General features: G+C 42.4%; 2 protein-coding genes across 3 annotated transcripts; one reads left to right on the top strand and one right to left on the bottom strand.

Moving 5' to 3' along the window:
• Nucleotides 1-1,228: 1,228 nt before the first annotated feature.
• Nucleotides 1,229-7,030, bottom strand: LOC125896606 (protein LEG1 homolog). The gene is given in 9 exon segments (XM_049589288.1): nucleotides 1,229-1,443; nucleotides 1,594-1,690; nucleotides 1,794-1,935; nucleotides 2,623-2,659; nucleotides 2,662-2,740; nucleotides 4,713-4,817; nucleotides 6,182-6,255; nucleotides 6,338-6,424; nucleotides 6,690-7,030. Coding segments are annotated over 9 exon segments (1,068 nt in total). The 5' UTR covers nucleotides 6,988-7,030; the 3' UTR covers nucleotides 1,229-1,294.
• A 3,845-nt stretch (nucleotides 7,031-10,875) lies between these two features.
• Nucleotides 10,876-21,895, top strand: stx7l (syntaxin 7-like). Of its 2 annotated transcripts, none has more exons than XM_049589306.1 (10): nucleotides 10,876-10,944; nucleotides 14,322-14,415; nucleotides 14,653-14,722; nucleotides 14,920-15,010; nucleotides 15,136-15,273; nucleotides 17,601-17,647; nucleotides 17,734-17,824; nucleotides 17,939-18,011; nucleotides 19,705-19,787; nucleotides 20,243-21,895. In XM_049589306.1, the coding sequence occupies exons 2-10, from the start codon at nucleotides 14,331-14,333 to the stop codon at nucleotides 20,336-20,338; spliced, it is 774 nt and encodes a 257-aa protein (XP_049445263.1). In that variant the 5' UTR covers nucleotides 10,876-10,944; nucleotides 14,322-14,330; the 3' UTR covers nucleotides 20,339-21,895. The 2 variants fall into 2 exon arrangements, with proteins under 2 accessions (XP_049445263.1, XP_049445262.1); XM_049589305.1 differs by having other exon boundaries at nucleotides 17,598-17,647.
• The last annotated feature ends 481 nt before the right edge of the window (nucleotides 21,896-22,376 follow it).

Here is a 22,376-nt window from a genome sequence, read left to right as displayed (position 1 = left end):
AGCATCCAGACCCCTCAGGTGATCTGGGACAGGTTAAATCAGTGTTTCCAGGATCAAAACAAGATGAAGCAGCTTTTAGTTTCTGTAGTCCACAGCTGTGGACCGAGCTCCCTGAATACCTGAGGTGTGCTGAAACTGCTCGCTCATTTAAATCAGGGCCTTTACTTTTATCTACAACTATTAATTTAAGTTTTTCTGTAGTTATACTCCCCCACTGCCATTTGCCCCACACACTGTGACATTGTCCTGAGATGAATTCTTTAAGACGCTCATTGATTGCAGATGTTCTGTGCAAACAAACCTCACTGTGTATCTTCAAGAACACTTCAAAACAAGTCAAGATTTTCCTTAAAGTCCATGTTAAAGCTTTCTGAAAATAAAATCAGTTGCACAAAACACATCTTTTCCATCACATTTCCTTAAAATGTTCACTTCTATATCTTGGTCTTACACTTAAGGAATCCCTTAAAGTTAATACACCATTGCACAAAAGACTTAAGGTATCACAAGCTTGAGCACAAGCATGCACATGGTTGTCATGGAAACTAGTATTTTACCACTGTGTGATCTCCTTCAATGCAGTAAATGCTTTGACATTTTTACTTAACTATGGAGACCTTCTAAGGGATTCTATGGGTAACGCAACACCCTTAAGTAAGTGTCACAGCTCAAGTTTCTTAGGTTATGTTTTTTATTTCATTCATTCATGTTGTTTCCTGTTTTGCTGTTTCAGATCACTTCACTTCCTGCCCCCGTGTGTTTTCCCTCCCTTCTGATGACATCACCTGTGTCTGATTGTCTGTCCCGCCCTGATGAGTCTCACCTGTGTCTCGATACCCTTCCCCTCACCAGAGTATTTAGTGTCTTGTTTTGTCTCAGTGCCAGTTTGTTGCTCCCAGTGATGAAATTCCAGGAAAATTCTTAGAAGTGTGATGTTTTTCTTTTAGAATTTCCCATTAAAGTTAAGACTAGGTCCTTGTAAAGATAAGTTATTCACAGAGAATCCTAGACCTTAAAAGACCTCCTAAGGTGAAAAACTGTTAGGAGCAGAGAGAAGGACTTTTAAGACGTCCTAAGCTAGGACTCATTACTTTAAATGCTAAGTTAGAAGCTCTCTGAGAGGACTCTCTTTGTGAATACGGCCCCAGGAGGAGTGGCAGAGGAAATGTTTGGCTGTAGTCGGACACAGATTAACGTACAGTTAGTACAATAATGACAGTAAAATGAGTGTTTTCTGAAGCTTTACTGGGGGACAGTATATCCACAAGAGTGCACAAGAGAGCACCTGGAGGTCTCAGCAGCCACTCATTCCTGTTACGATGGACATGAAAGTGGACGTGGCGTAGCTGGGATTCAGTAGGAGCTGCTCCAGCATCTCTCTTCCTTTGGCTCTTGTGTCCACTGAGCACATGGCACGTTTCCAGGAAGACACCAGTGACCCACCTGATAGAGACATGATCATGATCATCCTTAAAAGCTCACCGATTCAATTTAGAAAAAGAAGCCATGGTACAATATTTGTGTGTGTGTGTGTGTGTGTGTGTGTGTGTGTGTGTGTGTGTGTGTGTGTGTGTGTGTGTGTGTGTGGCCTACCCAGTAGATTGTTGATGTAATTCATCCAGGAGAAGGTAGACAGTGTGTGGTTCTCTTCCTTGGTCATATCAGCTATGTTAGGCGCATTGTCGCCGACCTACATTCAGATTTGACAGACAGAACAAAGTAAGACAAAAGCACAGGTTGTAAAATGTGACAGGTTTAGGAATGAATGCATGGATGCAGCTGTAGTTATGTACCTTTAAAACGCGACTTGGGAGGGGCGCAATGAACATCGCAGATTTCGTCAAACTGGATTGGAAGTGTGCCGCAGAAACGTACTCGGCTGAGTTCAGCCAGCTGTTTGCAAATGACACCTCTACAGAGGAGAGGTGGCTCTGCCTGAAGGAGAGGAGGGAACAATAGAAGGAGACAGCTTACTGGCTTTGCTGAAGAGAGAGGTGAGAACAGTGATACACCTCTAAAGCCCCGTCTCCACCAAACCCTTTCAGTCCAGCACTTTTGGAACCAGCAGTAAGCCTTCAGACATGGTACCTAGACCCTCGGTGTGTTCAGACAGTCCTCTTAAATGTGGGCGGGGTTGTTGTCACTCACTGCTCCGTCCAGCACTCGCTGTGTTTCCTCATCAGCGGTGACACAGATGGAAGTCTGCACCTGGTTTATCGTCCACAGAACGAGGCTGCACGCCCACATTTTCAACATAGAACCAGACACAACTCAGCCCTGAGCAGAGTGAGCGTCCTCTACTGACCAATCAGACTGCAGTGTTCACAGCTCCACCTTTTAGTACCAGATCTGTGTGCTAGGTACCCCAACAGAGGGGGGACCAAACATGGGGACGCTAAGGAACGCTTCTGTTGGTACCATCCACAACTTTCACTGTGGGAACGGACAGAGCCTGGCCAGCTGTTCCCATCTTTATGCTAAGCTAAGCTAAGCTAAGCTAACTGGCTGCAGCCGTATAATTGACAAAAGGAAGGGTATCTGTGTTTCTCAAAAAGTGTATTTCCAAAAATGTCAAACTATTGGTTTAAGATGGATGGATGGATGGATTGATAGAAAGATTACTTGGCCTTGCATGCAGCAGAGGCATAGGTTGAAGCCACTGGGCCTCCCAGTAGAGACCAAGGAGAGTGTCTTTCTTCTCATCGTTGGGTTGAGGATTTTCATTTGCACCCTTCAGAGCCTTTAAACACACACATGAAAACATTTCAGCTTCAAAATGTTTGGAAAAAACAAAGAATAATGACATATTTAATTATCAGGGAAACATATTCCCAAATCAATCCCAGGGACTCGAATAACAATCTATCCAATATGGTTGGACTGGTTTATTTTGGTTTATAGACCTAATGGGGTGAAAAATTTTGAGCTAAATTAGCTGGAGCTCTTTGAGTGATCCAGATTTAGCCAGCAATCCTTCTACACATGAACAGAACTTTTTGTAATTATATCAAATGTTTGGACTGACTTTCTTCATAATTTTGCCTAACAGGGTGGAACTTAAAGAGTTTTACAAACAATTTAAAGGGATAGTGCAGCCAAAACTGAAAATTCAGCCATTATCTACTCACCCATATGCCGAGGGAGGCTCAGGTGAAGTTTTAGAGTCCTCACATCACTTGCAGAGATCCAAGGGGAGAGGAGGTAGCAACACAACTCCACCTAATGGAGGCTGACGGCGCCCCAGATTCAAACGTCCAAAAACACATCATTGAAACCACAAAATATCTCCATACTGCTCGTCCGTAGTGATCCAAGTGTCCTGAAGCCCCGACATAAAAAGTTGTTTGGAAAAACGTGCACACGTGAGCGTGGTGCCCAGAGAGGCAGTCAGAGCTACAGGCTACAATGAGGCTAAAAACAGAGTTCAAATGACGTTTTTCCAAACAACTTTTTATGTCGGGGCTTCAGGACACTTGGATCACTACGGACGAGCAGTATGGAGATATTTTGTGGTTTCAATGATGTGTTTTTGGACGTTTGAATCTGGGGCGCCGTCAGCCTCCATTAGGTGGAGTTGTGTTGCTACCTCCTCTCCCCTTGGATCTCTGCAAGTGATGTGAGGACTCTAAAACTTCACCTGAGCCTCCCTCGGCATATGGGTGAGTAGATAATGGCTGAATTTTCAGTTTTGGGTGCACTATCCCTTTAACATTACGGAACATGGGGATAAAAATTATGCTCACCTTACTTTACTCCCCTTTTGAGTTCCTTCCTAAAAATGGTCTCAATGATTTTTTATTTATTTTTTTAAATTTAATTTAATTTATTTATTTTGGAGGGTAAAAAACTACAAACCAATATGATGGAAAATGACTTCAGGGACACAAAATAAGTTATAAATATAATTAAATTATTAGATATAAATATATTTAAAAGTTACAAAAACATGCAAATCTAATTTATAAACATGGTTAACAAAATAAATACATTTCTACCTAACCATAGAGAGTTTGATATGGCCTATAAAAGAATTTATCATTAATGAAAATTTTAACTTTACAGCTTATAGTTCTTGTAGAAGTTGATTATTTGTACTCTGGGGACAAAATTCAACACATGTTTTTTTTGTGTGTTTATGTCATAAAGAAAATCTCAATCTTGTTTTAAGACATTACTAATTATCAATATGTGGCACAGAATATACAGAAGTAAGTCACTAGGACAGAAATGTTGCTGCACAATATGAAGTGACCCAGTTGCTTTAACAATTTTGTACCACAGCTCCAAAAAGTTGAGAGACTTCCTGACTTCATACTTTATTGAGCCTGTTTTTATTTTATGTTACTGTATTTTATTATTATCACTATCGTTCTCAATTTCTATTTCCCTTTTTAATCGACTGTTTTTATTGTTTTAAATTGTGTCTTGTTGCTTTTAATGTCTCTGTAAAGCACTTTGAATTACCTTGTGTTGAATTGTGCTATACAAATAAACTTGCCTTGCCTTGCCTATACTATGCATGGTTGTGTTTTTCAAACTCCAGGCTCCCACTTTATAACATGGGCCTGCTCCCCATGGCTGGTGATGTTAATTTGTATTAAAGCAGCCCCTTTTGCAATTTTTTTCAGTGTGTGTTCAAAAGGGTTAGCATTATGAAGCACTGTCCACTTCTGCCTTGCTATATCAAACTCAGTGATGTGTATCTCATGTACCTGGAAAAAGGCGTCCCACTTGGTCATGACGTCAGGGTAGCTCGCTGCACACTCGGTATATGTAGTGCAATAGCCTTCGACGCCTTCAGGTACCTGCATCGTGACCTAAGAGAAACAAAATCAACCATCAGTACAATCATCATCAAAATATCAAAATGGGCTTCAGGTTTTTGTGAGAACATTTTGGCCAGTTGGTAAACCACTGACGGCACAGGCTGAAATATCACAACAACTATGGGATGGATTTCCATAAAGTTTGGTACAGGCGTTTGTGGTGCCTTTAGGGTGAGTTTCATTGATGCGGTTAATGATTTGGTGATTCATGTCCCCCTCAGAATTAATTACAACGACTTTGGTTATCCCTTAAAGGGACAGTTCACCCCCGAATTTAAAATACATATGTTTCCTCTGACCTGTAGTGCTTTTTATCAGTCTGGATAGTTTTGGTGTGAGCTGCAGAGTGTTGCAGATATCAGCTGTAGAGATGTCTGCCTTCTCTCCAGTATAATGGAACTAGATGGCACTCAATTTCTCAGTAATCAGTTTCATGTGACTGTCGAGGCGACGCAGACCCAGCGCAGACTGAGGGGGCTGTGATTGGTTTGCTCGGTAGCAATGCATTTCCAGTTCCGTATTTCCAGATTGCGCTATCCTCGCCATCTTTAAACATTATCTGTTGCGATATAGATGTTGCAGTATTAACATACTTTCTTCGACATCCGACATCTCTCTCGGCTGCCATTGTTCACTGTGACCGGAACAGCCAGAAGCTAAACAAAGAATCAACTAGAGACAACGATGACCATTCAGGAAAGGAACGCAGCCCCCTACTGCTCTGGCGGTGAATTGCACTGCAATGAAATGGAGTGACGGAGAAGTTCGAAGGGTTCATGACGGCATCACGGCAACGATGTAGGTACGTCGTAGGTACGCCGCAGGATCATAAATCAGGCTTTAGCTTGTGGTGCTCAAAGTGCGACATGCCTCTTTCCAGAAATCATGACCTGGTTACTCAAGATAATCCACAGACCTTGTTGTGAGCAGTTTCATGTAGGAACTATTTTCTTTCCACTGAACAAATAAAGGAGGTGGCATCTACTCATGGATGAGAGGCTTGTGTTTGTGATAGACTTGTAAACATTAATGGCGTCCTCCTTGGCTGAGCTGTAACGTTAACTAGCTCAGTGGTGCTATGTAAGCTAGCAGTAGATGCACTCCTCCTTCGGCTGGTGCATGTAGTTCTCCATCTAGTTCCATTATACTGGAGAGAAGGCAGACATCTCTACAGCTGATATCTGCAACACTCTGCAGCTCACACCAAAACAATCTACCTACAGGTAGGAGGAAAGATACAGGCTTTGGATTCGGGGTGAACTGTCTGTCTAACTTTTCACCGTCTGTCTGTGTGACTCTTTGACTTGTTTTCAACTGTCTCACTTCCAGTTTGAGACGTTCAGCTGCACTACTACCTGGACGTCTGCTCCCATGAGGCCTTGCTGTGCAGCAGACAGGAAGGGCAGTGCAGACACAAAGTAGTTCACACCTGGAGGAGAAAGAAATGGTTTTGTAATTGCTCAGGTTTTAATGTGTGTGAATGTATACATGTGTCTGTCTGCCAAACTTACAGGACCACCAGCTCTGAGGAGAAATACACGAAGCATCTCCAGTTTCCAGGCCGCAGGTCGTAGCACCGGTTGGATCAGCGAGACGCCCTACAGTGACACGTTTTACATAACGTCATTAGGTTGTGTGTATGTTCTTTGGTAGCTGGTGGCATTGTGTTGTCATGGTCACTCAGTTTAGGACTCAGTGACTGTGGGACTCACAGTATAAGCTGGTTATTTATTCGTTATATTGCTGAGAGTTTGAGTTTTATATAAATATTCTTAGATGACTCATCATCCATGTTTGCACCAATTATCATTAAAGAGAAGCAGGCAAACAATGGAGTAATTCTTTAAAGAAATGTCATCTTACCTGAGGATTTCATCCATGCAAGCTGCAGTGGCAGTCCCCACACTGGACTGTCTGTGGCGTTTGTCCCCATGCATCCCATATACGGGTCTGTGGCAGCGATCAACAGCCGGTAAAGGCTCATGCGGTTAACGAATGTCCACGGGTCGGGGGTCACCACGTCATTCTGTTTCGGCAGGGCAGACACTTGGTCGACCGTTTGCGACCACATGAGGGGCATGCCATTGTCTAGGACTGGCGCAGAGCTGCTAAGAGACACTGCGCATGCCAAGAGGAGGCCGAGGAACGCTGCACACATCATGGCTGAGGAGCTGCGACTGCACGGAGGGATGGAGTCACAAGGCTTTTATACTGTTCTGTTCACATCCAAAGGTTCTGTCTACGGTCATGGACTGTCCATGTGACGCTGGGTTCAATGGACCCTCAGTGGCGGACAGATAAGGTCTGTGTACACACAGCTCAATACTGTCCAAATATGTAGAAACAGAAAGTCTTTCCATTAAACTCGCACAAACACCCACACAAAAGATAACGCAGCGTAGTGACATAGCGCCGACACTCTACTCACAGTAGATTAGAACAATAGATGACGCAGCAAAAACAATACTAGGACACACTTCAACAGTTGTTACACTCAGCTGTGTTTTTAAGGGCTGTGATATTGGCCAATTTGCAGTATTAGTGAAGCACAGTGGAGACTCTGACATACCGTCCAACTCAAACATGATGTATGAATCAAAAATTATTATTTTAATAGCTTAGTATTGTATGCACCATGAAAGAGTATGGTACTTTAAGCCACCCCACACTGTAAATCCCAATCCATCCATTACACAAAATTTGAATATAAAGTTCCCCAGATTGTCAAAATCACATAAAAACTTTATGTACAGTTGACACACAAACTCATCCCTTGTGAGCTTGACATAATCTTTTTATGTCAAGTCAACAGTTTTTGAGTTTTAAGTTAATTTGACTAAAATTTATGAAGCGAATTTCACCAAAGGCCAAAGTGAAACACAATCATTGTGCACTTAACATATTGTTGCCAGCTGGGGCTAAGTGGGCGGAGTTTCCAACATGCTGTGAGCCCATGTGTTTAAAGGGATAGTGCACCCAAAACTTAAAATTCAGCCATTATCTACTCACCCATATGCCGAGGGAGGCTCAGGTGAAGTTTTAGAGTCCTCACATCACTTGCAGAGATCCAAGGGGAGAGGAGGTAGCAACACAACTCCACCTAATGGAGGCTGACGGCGCCCCAGATTCAAACGTCCAAAAACACATCATTGAAACCACAAAATATCTCCATACTGCTCGTCTGTAGTGATCCAAGTGTCCTGAAGCCCCGACATAAAAAGCTGTTTGGAAAAACATGCACACGTGAGCGCGGTGCCCAGAGAGGCAGTCAGAGTTCAAATGACGTTTTTCCAAACAACTTTTTATGTCGGGGCTTCAGGACACTTGGATCACTACGGACGAGCAGTATGGAGATATTTTGTGGTTTCAATGATGTGTTTTTGGACGTTTGAATCTGGGGCGCCGTCAGCCTCCATTAGGTGGAGTTGTGTTGCTACCTCCTCTCCCCTTGGATCTCTGCAAGTGATGTGAGGACTCTAAAACTTCACCTGAGCCTCCCTCGGCATATGGGTGAGTAGATAATGGCTGAATTTTCAGTTTTGGGTGCACTATCCCTTTAACATTACGGAACATGGGGATAAAAATTATGCTCACCTTACTTTACTCCCCTTTTGAGTTCCTTCCTAAAAATGGTCTCAGTGATTTTTTATTTATTTTTTTAAATTTAATTTATTTATTTTGGAGGGTAAAAAACTACAAACTAATATGATGGAAAATGACTTCAGGGACACAAAATAAGTTAGAAATATTAGATATAAATATATCATAATGTTGTTTTGTATATTTTCTGTCCTAAAATAACCAGGTGCTGTAAACTGATTGGTTATGAAACTGATTTTCACCTCTAAAGAGCCCAAAACCTGTTCTGTCAGTCAGCAGTGTTGAATCCCCATCTGCACTGTGTGTTCACTTGTTACTGTTTACCAGCAGTCACTGATCTGGCGCCCATGTCAGACCTGAAAACTCATCCTGTACTGTACTGTACTGTACTGTACTGTACTGTACACTGTATGCTCCATGTTATCGCATGTTACAAAACAGGAGGGCAATGTATGTTAGACCATGTGCAGTAAAGCTAATATGCTTTAGTCTTGCAATCTCTCTGTGGTCTTGTTTCTGCTGTTTGATATTCATTTTATTTCCCCGATTCCCAGCTGAGTGCACACAGCAGCTGTGATCCTGACAGGCTGCTGGTGTGCAAACCAACACTGAACAGATGTGGGTAAAACATTGTATGACCAGAAACTGGAATCTGTTCAAGAAGCTGTGTGGTTAACCTGCCTGAACCTGGATGTCCCAACAGTGTGTGCTGCGGACAGCAAATCAATCAATTCAATCAATCAATTTTATTTATAAAGCCCAATATCACAAATCACAATTTGCCTCACAGGGCTTTACAGCATACGACATCTCTCTGTCCTTAGGACCCTTACAGCGGATAAGGAAATCAGATGTCCTCAGTCACCTAAAATGGCACTTACTGGACTCACACATGTTCAAGACACGTTTTTGTTGCACTGATATTTGATGTTTGCAGCTTTCTTTATGCTTCGGAGAAGATTATAGAAAAATGAGTCCTTGTTCCCCCGAAAACCTGCACCTGCAACATTCTGCAGCATTTGGACCGGGCAGACAGAAGAAGCTCTACAACAGTTTTTATTTATTCAGCTCAGTTTAATTACATTTGTTAATTGCCGCAGTATAAAAGTCTAAATGCAGTTTTCACAGTTTGCTCCACACTGCCAGGAATAATCCATTATTTATTTATTTATGGTTGAAAATCCTGCACTCAAAATTTCACTTTAAAGTTCACAAGTGTCAGCAACAAAATATTCTTCATGTATCAAAATATCATGATTTATACTGTCGGTGTTACTGTCAGCGCTGAGATGAGAGTTCAGATCCATGAGTTAAAGCACTGATACCACAATTTAAAGTATGTTACAAATAAAAGTTTACTTATAAATTATGAAGTAAAAGTTCTTGCATGCAGGATGATCCTTTTAGTCTGTTAGATTCTCATATATACTGTACACTGCAGTGATGCATTTAACTGCCAGCAGCGAATGGCAACAGGTTGGAATTGAGCCCACGGTTGTTGGGGTGAGGACATGGCCTTTGTACATGGAGTGCCTGTTTTACCAAGTGAGCTACTGGCGCTCCACTATTTCATTATTTTTTTTTAAATATTAATTTGGGGTATTTAATTTCCATTCTGATTTAAGCTCTTGTGATTGGTCAGTGATGGTCTGATGTCAGATTTTTTTCATTGCAGTCCTGAAATGACTTTTGTCCCTGTTTTAACATGTAAAGCCCTTTATTATCATTATTATTATTGTTATTATTATTATTATTATTATTATTATTTATTATTTTTTATTATTTATAATAATAACAATAATAATGAAAACCTAATTTATAGAGTGCTTTCAAAACAGAGTTACAATGTGCTTTACAAAAAATGTAGAAAATTATTTTAAAAAAATTAAAAGCATTGTAAAAGTTATACAACAAGGCACTAAGGGATCTATACATCAGAGAAAATGAAAAATGATTAAAATAAAATAAAATGAATAAAACAATCAGTGAAATAAAAGTTAAGGAAATGCCTTAATTGTGGGTGTTTAATTTCCATTTTAAGTTAAGCTCTTGTGATTGGTGCGTGATGGCAGATTTTTATTTATTTATCTTTTTTTCAGTTTCCAAATATTATTATTAGCAATAATGAAAATAATAATAAAAACTTCATTTTTGTGTTTTTAGATGCGTTTTGACTTCTGAAATATTAAGCTGTGTGCTTATTAATTAATATATATTTGATTTGCTGCTAAAAGTCCCCAAAATTACAGTTTGAAAGTTGATTGTATATTTATATTTATATATTTATATAATTTGATAATTAAATTAACATTTACGTCCAGACAGATTCTTGTTAAACTTGTTGTCATGACATTTATTGTCAGTGATTTGTTTCTGTCTTTATTCAGCCCAGCCTTGGTCATGAACTTGTTTTAATTTGCCAGCAGCAGGCAGAGCTCATCATGTGACGGGGCGGAGCAGAGAAGCAGGAAACACACCGCTGCTGCTGCTGCTGCTGCTGCTGGAAGTCACAAGAAAGGTAAAGTCTAAACTTTTACACAGCTGAGCTCAACATCCAGGAATCATTGACTGTACTAATAGATGAACATGATGGAGTGTGTCTCATGAAGCCGTCTCGTGTTCAGCTGCAGCCACAGTCACAGCAGTCTGTTCTCCGGGACACGGCAGAGACAAATGTTCAGACTGTGACTTTGTGACTTAAAGACGTGTGCAGCTGCTGCATGTTGGACACAACACGGACATTAAAGCCACATGAAGACAGCTTCAGTGATTCTAATGACAAGTGTGTCGTGTAAACAGAGATCATGTGAACACTGCTCTTCATGTCAGAGGACAGCTCCTGTGATTTCCGCATTTTTCTCGCAGCCAGCCTCTGTGTTAGTACAGGGACACACACACACACACACACACACACACACACACACGCAGGCAGTCTTCATTACAGTGCAGTTCATGAGTCAGTGTTTATTGTATTCCAGTAAAAACCATCAGACTGGTTCCTGTGCAGCAGTAGACTAGACTCGGGGCTGAGCAGCCTGTGTGTGACGGTTCCTGAGCAGATGGTGATTTGCATACTGACCATGGTTTCAGTTGTCTTCAGTCAGCAGCACAGGAAGTGTGCTTCACTGCGTTTAACATTCCCAGCCCTCTTACATTTAAGGCCATACAGTAAATGAGAGCTCACGGTCCGTTAGAAAATGCACAGTAACTGCTTTTAAAATAGGCAAACTTCAGTAGTAGCTCCTCATGGAGCTGTTCTAGGGACTGTTCTTTATTTATCAGAGGAGGAGGGTGGATGGGGTGTGACCTCTTTTTTTTAGTTATTAATTATTTTGACAATCCCCTGAGTGAGTGGCCTAACATGCACGGCCTTCACTCCTCTCTAACCCTAGTTGTTAAACGTACCTTTAAATGAGACTAAAGTGATGTTGATGAAACATCACTATTTTAAGCTCTGATGTGGTGATGTTTTTTTCTGAAGTATGGGGCCGTACATATGGCGTATTTTTTGCGCCCTCAAATGAATTGTTTTAAACATAGCTGCACAGCAGGCACACTCTAACGCCAGAGAGACGCCATTGCAGCTTGACCGCGTTCCTTAGTGCCTAATTTTCAGGGCACAGCAGCTGCACTCTGAGATGAACTGAGTTCAACTTTTGGAACGCAGCAGCATTTGACAAGGACCGACCAATCACAGCCGACAGATATCTTTCTCTTCTTCCATAAATATCAGTCTGTGATAAATACGGAAAAGTTGATCATGTTAGTGCAGAGCTACCCAGAGCTTTACATCTGTACGCATGATAGGCCTACACACTTAAACAGCGCCTGGAGGAAGATCAGCTCTGTGCTCAGGGTTTTAGGTAAATAGGCTATGGTATGGTGACTGTTAATGTTGTAGCATCCAACCTCGCGTTTTCTAGGGGGTTAAAGACGCAGCATGTGTACATTATTCCCACAGAATGTGTTCAAGGACCGTCGGAAATTGGACAATCCAACGATAATTTACATTTTCTTGTTTCTTGCTGTGATAAATGTCTTTCAAGCCTGCTTGTGTTCTTTAAAAATCAGCTGTAGAATAAATGCAAAACTAGTCCATACCCACTGAGTGCACAGTTGCCCACGTACAGTTTCACATGGTGTGTGTTTGGGATACAGGTCATAGGAAACTGCAAATTAAATAGTCAACTGAACCCATTAAGAAGAGCAATGTATTCAGAGCTTTTGAAAAACGTGGGACATACCAAACATTAGAAAACACCAACATTGGTCCACAGGGGGAGCCACAGCGATCGGTCGCATTTTAGCCATTTTGAAGCATTTTTCTGTTGTTATAGCGCCACCCAGTTGCCAATTAGAGTTAAATTTCTCCAGTCACCTTGAGGCGTCCTGTTCTACATATCTACCAAGTTTAGTAAAAATCCATATGGCGGTTAGGCCTAGATAAGAAATGAGCTCTCTAGCGCCCCCATTTTGTTTGATGGGGTCAATAATGGAGGGGTCCCCTCAGATTATGTGTGGTCATATGCCTACAAAGTTGCGTGGTGATGGGTGAAACCCTTGAGATGTTCTACACCTTTATGTGATGAGCCACGCCCTCCGCAATATTCATTGCCTTATAGAAGCTCAGTTTTAGGAAGTTTTCCAACTTTTGCCAAGAGGGAACTTTAGATATTGCTCCCTAGATTATGTTCACCCAGTTTCATGCAGATCGCTCAAACTTCCTAGGAAGAGATCCATTTGAAGTGTTTTTCAAAAAATTCAAAATGGTGGAAAATCTCTATAAGCGGAAGTTATGGGTTCTTGAGGCAAATGTGTTCCTCATGAGGAGAGGCATCTCTGTGCAAAGTTTCATGTCTCTACCACATACGGGGCATGAGATATGCCCATTCAAAGTTTGACATTTCAATGGGTTGCTATAGCGCCCCCCTTTGGCCAATTGATGTAATATTGCTTCATTGGCATCCTCCCATGACCCTCTACCACTGTGCCAAATTTCTATTGGTGACTGACATGAAAACACAAATGGCCCTATCTAGAGCCAGTGTGTGGTTTGTTCATTCTGGGCTACTGTAGAAACATGGAGGTGCAACATGGCGATCTCCATAGACGAGGGCCCAATCACAACCAGTGGTACTTCTACCCCAGGTTGGGAATCGTTGTTTTTAAGAATAGTTCCATCAAGAGAGACTTTATGTAAGAGTGACGTAAATCAGTAGACATGGTGCAAAATTAAGTTTAGAGTCTGTGGTGACAAGAACCCATTGTGACATCATCAGTTTTTTAGGGTTTTTTTAGAGACGCCATAAGAAGTTCAGGAATATCGCTGTATAGAGTCTAAGGGAAATGTCTGGAGATCTTGATTGATGTGGAGCAGGTGTCTCAATGATGGAAGGAACGCTGGGCGCTGGGAATGGAGTGGAAGAGGGTCGCTTGTTGAGGTTGTGGCAAAATCTGGTTGGTTGAAAGAGTGAACGCCCGTAGTCAGCTGATTGAGTAGTAAGAGACAGAGCATAAAAGTCTTTCTGAATGAACTTCCACTAAGCTTCGATTTTAACTTGAACAATGTGCACAAAACAGAAGCCATGAAGACATGCTTTTCTACGTTTGGTGTGGAGGACCTTCCCAGCGTTCAGGAATGAGACGTTCGACAATCGTGTACGGGTGAAATTTTTTGATGTCACCTTTGGCCATTAGTGTTGCTCTCAGACGTGTCAGTGGGATTAAAGCTGATGACTGAGACGCTCCCGCACACAAAAATCAAACTAACCGGATGAGTTCAGCCCAAAGGATGTTTCATGCCACTAGCCTGCACAGTGCAATGGCTGCAGTAACCATGGTAACAGACTCTGTCTCTGTCTGACCCCTGACTGTTGCTGTTGTGTGTCCTCACAGCTCTCCATCATGGCCTACCAGGCAGGGTTTCCAGAGGAGCCCAGCGCTCTGGTGAACAACATCAGCTCCAACATCCATAAGCTGACACTGCTGAGTAATTACAACCCCCCAACACACACACACACACACACACACACACACACACACACACACACACACACACACACACACAGAAGAAGTCATCATCATCATCATCATCATCATCATCATCATCATCAGCTGCAACATTCATATTAAACCCACTGTACTGACCTTACTGTGTGAGTCATGGTAGATCCGTAGAGATACTTCAGTACAGATAAGTAACGTCTGCGTCTTTCTTCTTCACCAGCGTCTGAGCTGCAGAGGGCAGTCTCTCTGGTGGGGACGGAGCAGGACAGCAGCCAGCTACTACACACCCTGTGAGTTATGAGGGTGCAGCCGGTTTAACTGTAACACCTTAATACAAATGGTGGAGAAAAGGTTAAACCTTTGAAGCACGCCTGTCCAAAAGTCGTCAAGTGATCAGTCATCAAAATACATCTCAGCAATCTGTTTTCTTTATGTGTCCAGTATTTCTCTACTTTAACAAAATCAGAATTAACGTTTTTGTCACCAGGCAACAGAAACAGCAACAAGGCAACCAGTTAGCGAAGGACACTGACAAACTGATGAAAGCATTCAGTGCACTTCCTGTTGGCCCCGATCAGGTGCTGAACTCTTAACGTCTCCTTGACCACAATTGCTCAAAGTCGTAATTTCCCTGTTAGTCAATACCATTTTGGTTCCACACTGTTTGTTTGTCTCCATAACTTTTGTGTTTTGTGTGTTTTAGCGTCAGAGAAAGTTACAGAAAGAGCGTCTGGTGAACGACTTCTCCGCCGCCCTGAACAGCTTCCAGAGGACACAGCGGCAGGCGGCCGACAAAGAGAGAGACTTTGTGGCGAGAGTCAGAGCCAGCTCCAGGGTGTCGGTGAGTAACCTGCTGTGTCTGACCTGGTTACTCAAGATAATCCACAGACCTTGATGTGAGCAGTTTAATGTAGGAACTATTTTCTTACTACCAAACTACACCTGCCAACCATATCACTGCGCAGAAGGAAGGGTGCATCTACTCACAGACAAGAAACTCATGTTTGTGACAGAGTGAGATGTAAACATTGGCGTCCTCCCCAGCTGAGCCGTGACATCAGTTAGCTCAGTGGTGCTAGGTGAGCTAGCAGTAGGTCAACGCTTCCTTCTGTGCAGTGATATGGTTGTCGGGTGTGGGTTGGGAGAGAGAAAACAGTCACATGAAACTGATTTTGGTTTGGGAGTGAACCGTCCCTTTAATGTTCCTAAATACAGTCAGGTTTTTTTGCACTTTAATACCATCAATAGCTTGGTAAGTGGAGACATGTAATTAGGTGGAATGTAGGAGGGTGGCTAGTGTGACCATCCAACCTCAGTTAGGGTTAGGTTAATATGAATGTGAGAGGCAGTCTGCACAGTGACTACTGTAAGATTCCCACAGATATAACGACGCTACATTTTGACCTTCAAAGGCTTTAATCATGCACACGTTCAAGTGAACAAAAAGCAGACAAATGGGATATCGCATGATTCAAAACAACACGAATGTACTGTCCGTCTGAGTCTCATTCACAACCTAGAAACCCTTACGTTCTACAAGTTACTGTACAAAGGACCTGTACAGCTTACTGCCATAAAGGTTACGCTGTGAAACACGTGCATAATTCTTCTGATGGGAGAGGCTGAGGATTAAGAGGGGAGAACTGCAGTAGGTTGGCTGTATTTTTAAATTCTGCCTTTTTTTGCCTTATGCGTGACTGGCAGCACAGTGGTGCAGTGGGTAGCACTGTCGCCTCACAGCAAGAGTGTTCCTGGTTCGATCCCGGGTGTGGGAGCCCTTCTGTGTGGAGTTTGCATGTTCTCCCTGTGTCAGCGTGGGTTTCCTCCAGGTGCTCCAGCTTCCTCCCACAGTCCAAAGACATGCAGGTTAATTGGTGACTCTAAATTGTCCGTAGGTGTTCCGGTTACGGAAAATGAATGAATGAATCCAGAAAACTGCATACCCCAACTACAACACACTTTCTGCTGTATTGCTGTTTTTACACATAGCTGTTACTCAAAATAATTCCATTCTGTAACACTTTACTTGAAGGTATCTACATAAGAGTGACATGACACAGTCATAACTATGACATGACACTGTCATGAACTTGTCATAAACATTATGTACATGTCATAAATGTTCATGACTGCTGTCATTAAGGGTCATTTGGTTTTTGTAATGACAAGTTGACATTAATCAAAGTGACATCACCAGAAGATGTCTTTGTCATGACAGTAGTAATCATTATATCAACTTGTCATAAACACAAAAACAGGTGCATTTCTTGTTAATGTCAAGTTGTTATGACAAAGACATCTTCTGCTAATGTCACTTTGATTAATGTCAAGTTGTCATAATCAAAACAACCCAAACAATGTCATTACAAAAACTGAATGACACTTAATGACAGCAGTCACAAACGTTTATAACATGTACATAATGTTCATGACAAGTTCATGACAGTGTCACGTCACTCTTATGTAGATACCTTCAAGTAAAGTGTTCCTTACATTCTAATGGAGATACTGATCAAAATGTAAATGTACAGTTTTACAGTACCCACATCTGCTATTATATTACACATTTAAAGACTTCAGACTTGAACTTTGAAGTTTTTTCCTCTTCTTCAGATGTCTTCGTCCTCATGTCTCTGAATTATAAATCAAATCTTTGGACACACACAGACTTCCTTTGGATCTGGGATCAGTGAGAACTGTATTCTGCTACTGTATATTCATAAAGTCATAAGAAATCTGAACAGTAAGAAATATGTTGAGCCTGTATTTGTTGTTGTTGGTGTCCTGAATATGATTTTGAACTGAGAGTTTAAAAGAGAAGTTTCACGGGACAGTGCCACTTAATGATTCCCTCTGAAGAGCCTGCTTGGCAGTTCGCCCCCTCACTGCTTATCTCACAGCACAGGAGTGTCTGTATTTGCTGTGGTCATGCTGATAAGCAGGAACAGTTCCCTACTGCTTTAAATGGTCAGTAAGGAACGTGTATCAGCTGGGAGCTAAAAGCTACAGTACAGTTTACTCTGTCACCGTGCATGTGTTTATGACAACTGTTCTGTTGATAATTAATCAGATTGAATTCAATGAGGTATTATGATGGTGGGCACTGCAGGTTTTATAGCACCCTGTGTATACTGTAATAATGACAGGCCTCCTGCTTTCCTTTAGCAGGGAGGACAGCCTGATGACAGCGTTGGAAATGCGCCTCCTTTCCTCAGGTGGGGAAACGATTTCTGATCATTATTCAAAGTTTCTGTTGTTAGTATCACCATTTTTATTATTTCATCTACATGTGTCCCCGCAGTGACGCCCAGGTGCAGGCTCAGGCTGAGGCCATCACTGAGGAAGACCTGAGGCTGATCCAGGAGAGGGAGATGTCCATCAGGCAGTTGGAGGTGCAAATAAGAATCAGATGTCTCTACCAGCACGGACACTAATGTGTACAGTATCTAATCAGCTCTGTGTTTCCCTTTCACATGAACCATCTGTCTTTGTGTTGCTTGATTCAGTCTGACATCACAGATATCAATGACATCTTCAAGGACCTGGGGATGATGGTCCACGAGCAGGGAGACATGATAGGTGAGATTTTATAGAAAACTGCACTGAAACATTTACTTTACTTACTTTTCTACCAAAGCATTTCACTGATGTCACTTAACTGAACTGATTTCTAATGTAGGCGCAGAGGCACAATGTTTTAGGGAAAAGGTAATATATATATAATGATGCATGTTTAGGCCCTTAGATAATGAAAACTCCACCAAAAACCCAAACAATAGTAAAATTACAGTAGAGAGCATCTCATAATGGGATCACTCCAGCCATGACACAGGGATCCATGACATAAGGTCAAGTGTGCAGGATTTAGTAGCATCTCAGCCTGGTAAGACCATCGCTCTCTGTATCAGTCAGGGTGCCACCCTGCCTTGTATTCAGAAATTAAAATCCGTTCAGGGCCAATCAGGGATGGACACCATAGTTGACAACGTAAGCAGCCAATCAGGGACTGCAGTGTAGTTGAGGACTAGTGACGGGATTTCTAGTTGTGCGGCAGACCCTGTGCTGTAGCCTACGCCGTTGTGAGCATTTATACTTGTGCGGTTGTGTGTCTGTGTCACTCTGCAGTTACACCTCCAAAACACTAGTTGGTGGTGTAGGTTTGTGTGAAGTGCTGTAAAGTTTAGTTGATTCAAAACACACATTAAACACATTAATCACACATTAAACACACATTAAACATGGCTTAATAGAGACAGTTTCAAACACAAGTACACAAATCAGCTTTGTTTCCACTGAGGGAAATGGTTTCAGCTTACAGAAATACACAGGAGGTCTGCGTCGCCGTAGTCTCGCTCACCAGTCCTTTCTCAAGAAAAGAAAGGTCTGGCTGCGCCGACTCTCACTTTGAGATTGGAGGAAAAAAACGCCCCGGCTGCTTGTATTTCTTTCAACCAATCGCAATCGTTCTGGGCGGTGCCACAGCAACGGTGCGCTTGCAAAAACATTGCCGGGGGGAAACAGGTTTTGGTGTAACACGCCCTCAAAAATATCACCTACAGGACGCGAACCATGGCAGAAAATGGCTACATCCCTGCAAGATCAAACACCGAAAAAGTTAGTAAAGGGCGTGTTGAAAACAGTTGAAAACTGCTACACAACCGGAGGTGGTAGGGCGGGACTTCAGCAGGTGGCTCGTTCCGCCCAATGAGAGGCTGATCTATGCAGCAAATTTCCACCCACTCAGACTAGCGTCGCCGCAACATGTAGTTACATTTCTGGACAGGTGCACGTCAGGCTATGGCGTAGGGTACATGCCATAGGCTCCAGAAGAAGAAGAAGATATACTTTATTAATCCCCAAGAGGAAATTCAGTTTTTTCACTCTGTCATACGCACACAGGCCTGAAATACACACACATGTACAAACAGGACCTCTACATGCATTAAATGGAGAGATGGAGCTACCAGTCCACACTCAGCGCTTAACATGGATGGGTACTTGAACCAGCGACCCCCCAGTTTCAAACCCAAGTCTATGGACTGAGCTACTGCCACCCCAGAACAGTAATGGCAGAACCCCTGAAGCCACAAGCACTAATACCAGCTGTTGCAACATTGCCGCGCTGGTTAATATGAAGAACATTAGATAACTAATGAATAAACAAAACAAAGAATGAGATTTTGTCCAAGTGATGTTCTGTGCTGACAATTCCACATGTGCTCGCCCTTCCGATCTGCTGCACTTTAAAATGTGTTCCCTGTGTGTTCTGCAGACAGTATAGAAGCCAACGTGGAGACTGCAGACGTGAGTGTCCAGAACGCCACCCAGCAGCTGCAACGTGCTGCAGAGTACCAGGTAAAACACCGCCGGACAGAGAGGATGGATAGAGGAAAGATCGATACAAAGAAAGGAGCAAAGAGAGAAGACGCATTGAAATGTACACACGTTTGAGAAGTTAGCTTGAAACTAGTGAAGCAATTAAAAAGTCTCTGAGGTAGCAGTATGTGTGCATGTATGACTCCTCCACCTCCTGCACTCCCTTGTGTAACCATGCTCTTAGTCAGTTGGCTTTGGTAAATAAGACGTAGATAACGAGGCGTAAGGGAGAAAATAAAAGAAAAAGCTGAGTCACAAGGTGATCTGATTCATGCTGTGGTTGTGAGTCACTTCAAACCATCAGCTGTCCAGAGTAAATCAATCCATGTCTCCATTAAAATCCAGATTATATCTAATACTTGTATATTAATTATCTTCTGACTAATAATTGATTTAATGCACAAACAACCACTTTGTGCTTCTTCTCCCCCCAGCGGAGCTCCCGGAAGAAGATATGCATCATTTTGATAGTGCTGGCTGTAGCGATTGTTATTATTGGACTCATCATCTGGGGTGCTCTCAAAAAATAAGGGCTTCTTCCTCCTCTTCCTCCTCCTCTCCTCTGCCTCTCCTGTTTAGTCATCAACCTGGGCAAAGGATGAAGCAACGTCATTCCTCTCCTTCTCATCCTCCTCCTTTTCTCACCCCCCTCATGAAGGGGAGTCGTTGAGTCTGTCTTTCTTTGACTCGATTATATTTTTAAGACACCGTAGTCCTCTTTGACGGGACGGCACACTCCTTCACTGTGAAAACAAAACTAGCACAGGTAGCTTTATATAATCAGCTTTAATTGAAGAGTGTCTGATTTAGGCATGATTTAAAGGTCTGAGTCTGCACCTGATTGTCAGATGGAGGTGTAATGTAAACATGTGGAGTATTGCTGTGTTCAGTGGCAGCCATTTTGGCTCCACCGGCTTTGAATGTTGAGTACTTTACAGACAATGCTTCTGGGTGCAATGAAGCAGCAAGTTGCTGTAAGCAGGTGAGAGGGGATTAACCTTTGGATCAGTCATACTGCTGCAGCTGCTTCCTTTTGGAAGGAAAAAAAAGCTCATGTGCTAAACCTTACTCAGCAATTAAACTTTGAATAAAGTGCACTATGTAAATTTAAGATTAAACAAAAGCCAGCTTTGGTCCATAGCACAGTTTAACTGCACTCAACTTATTGCAATGCAGAGTTCTAAGTGACAAAACCCTCTTTTTAAAAATCTGTTTTATAGAAGCTCTAAACAACATTCAGAACATTAATATAGCAACAAACAACTATTTGCCATGTGAAGATAAAGTGGAGTAATGACATCCTGTGCTGAGAATGAAGTCACGCTCTCTTTGTGTGTTGCAATCGGAGCGTCTCTGTTTATTGCTGTGATACAGTCCGGCCACAGGTCCATGTTAGAGCATGAGTCCCTGTGTGTGTATCCCACAGGCTAGCTGATTGCTGCCACTCTAACTGCACCCATACAACAGTTGCCACTGATAACGGGATGATGTTGTTGAAGCGTAGCAGCCACCCTCCCAGGTTAACACCTATAGCTTTTTAGCACTGTTGCTATTTTTAGCACTGTTTCAGCTGTTAGCACAGTTAGCTACTAGCCACTAACTCAGTCACCTCCATGTTGAGAGCTGTGTGGAGACAACCGCTAAATCAGTGTTTCCCAAAAGTGGGTCGGGGGTCCATAAGTAACTTGCTAACATATCAGCTTTGTAAAAAACACACTTTATTTTTAAGTCCACTGAATTTCCAGCACAGAGCTTTTATTTTGAAGTGCCATTTCCTGCTGTAGAGTGAGTGACTAACGAACAGCTACTTAACAGATACAGCAAACTAGCTCGACACATGGCCAAACACAAGTATAATGCTGAATATGCTAAACTGCATGGACCTTTAATGACAAAGGAGAAATCTGGACCCTGTAGCTGCACCAGCTCTGCTCTGAATCATAGATGTGCTCTGAATATTGTATAGAGCCCCTTGAAGTTGTAATTACACTGAACAAAAATATAAACGCACCACTTTTGTTTTTGCTCTCATTTTTCATGAGCTGAACTCAAAGATCTTAAACATTTTCTATACACACAAAAGACCATTTCCTCACAAATATTGTTCACAAATCTGTCTAAATCTGTGTTAGTGAGCACTTCTCCTTTGCCGCAATAATCCATCCCACCTCACAGGTGTGGCATATCAAGATGCTGATTAGACAGCATGAATATTACACAGGTGTGCCTTAGGCTGGCTACAATAAAAGGCCACTCTGAAATGTGCAGTTTTATCACACCGCACAATGCCACAGATGTCGCAAGTTTTGAGGGAGCGTGCAATTGGCATGCTGATTGCAGGAATGTCCACCAGAGCTGTTGCCTGTGAATTGAATGTTCATTTCTCTACCATAAGCCATCTCCAAAGGCGTTTCAGACAGTTTGGCAGTACATCCAACCGGCCTCACAACCACAGACCACGTGTAACCACACCAGCCCAGGACCTCCACATCCAGCATGTTCACCTCCAAGATCGTCTGAGACCAGCCACCCGGACAGCTGCTGCAACAATCGGTTTGCAAATAAAGC

This window comes from Epinephelus fuscoguttatus, linkage group LG11 (assembly GCF_011397635.1).
Source record: "Epinephelus fuscoguttatus linkage group LG11, E.fuscoguttatus.final_Chr_v1".
NCBI lineage: Eukaryota > Metazoa > Chordata > Actinopteri > Perciformes > Serranidae > Epinephelus > Epinephelus fuscoguttatus.
This window is presented reverse-complemented; position numbering and strand designations above follow the sequence as displayed.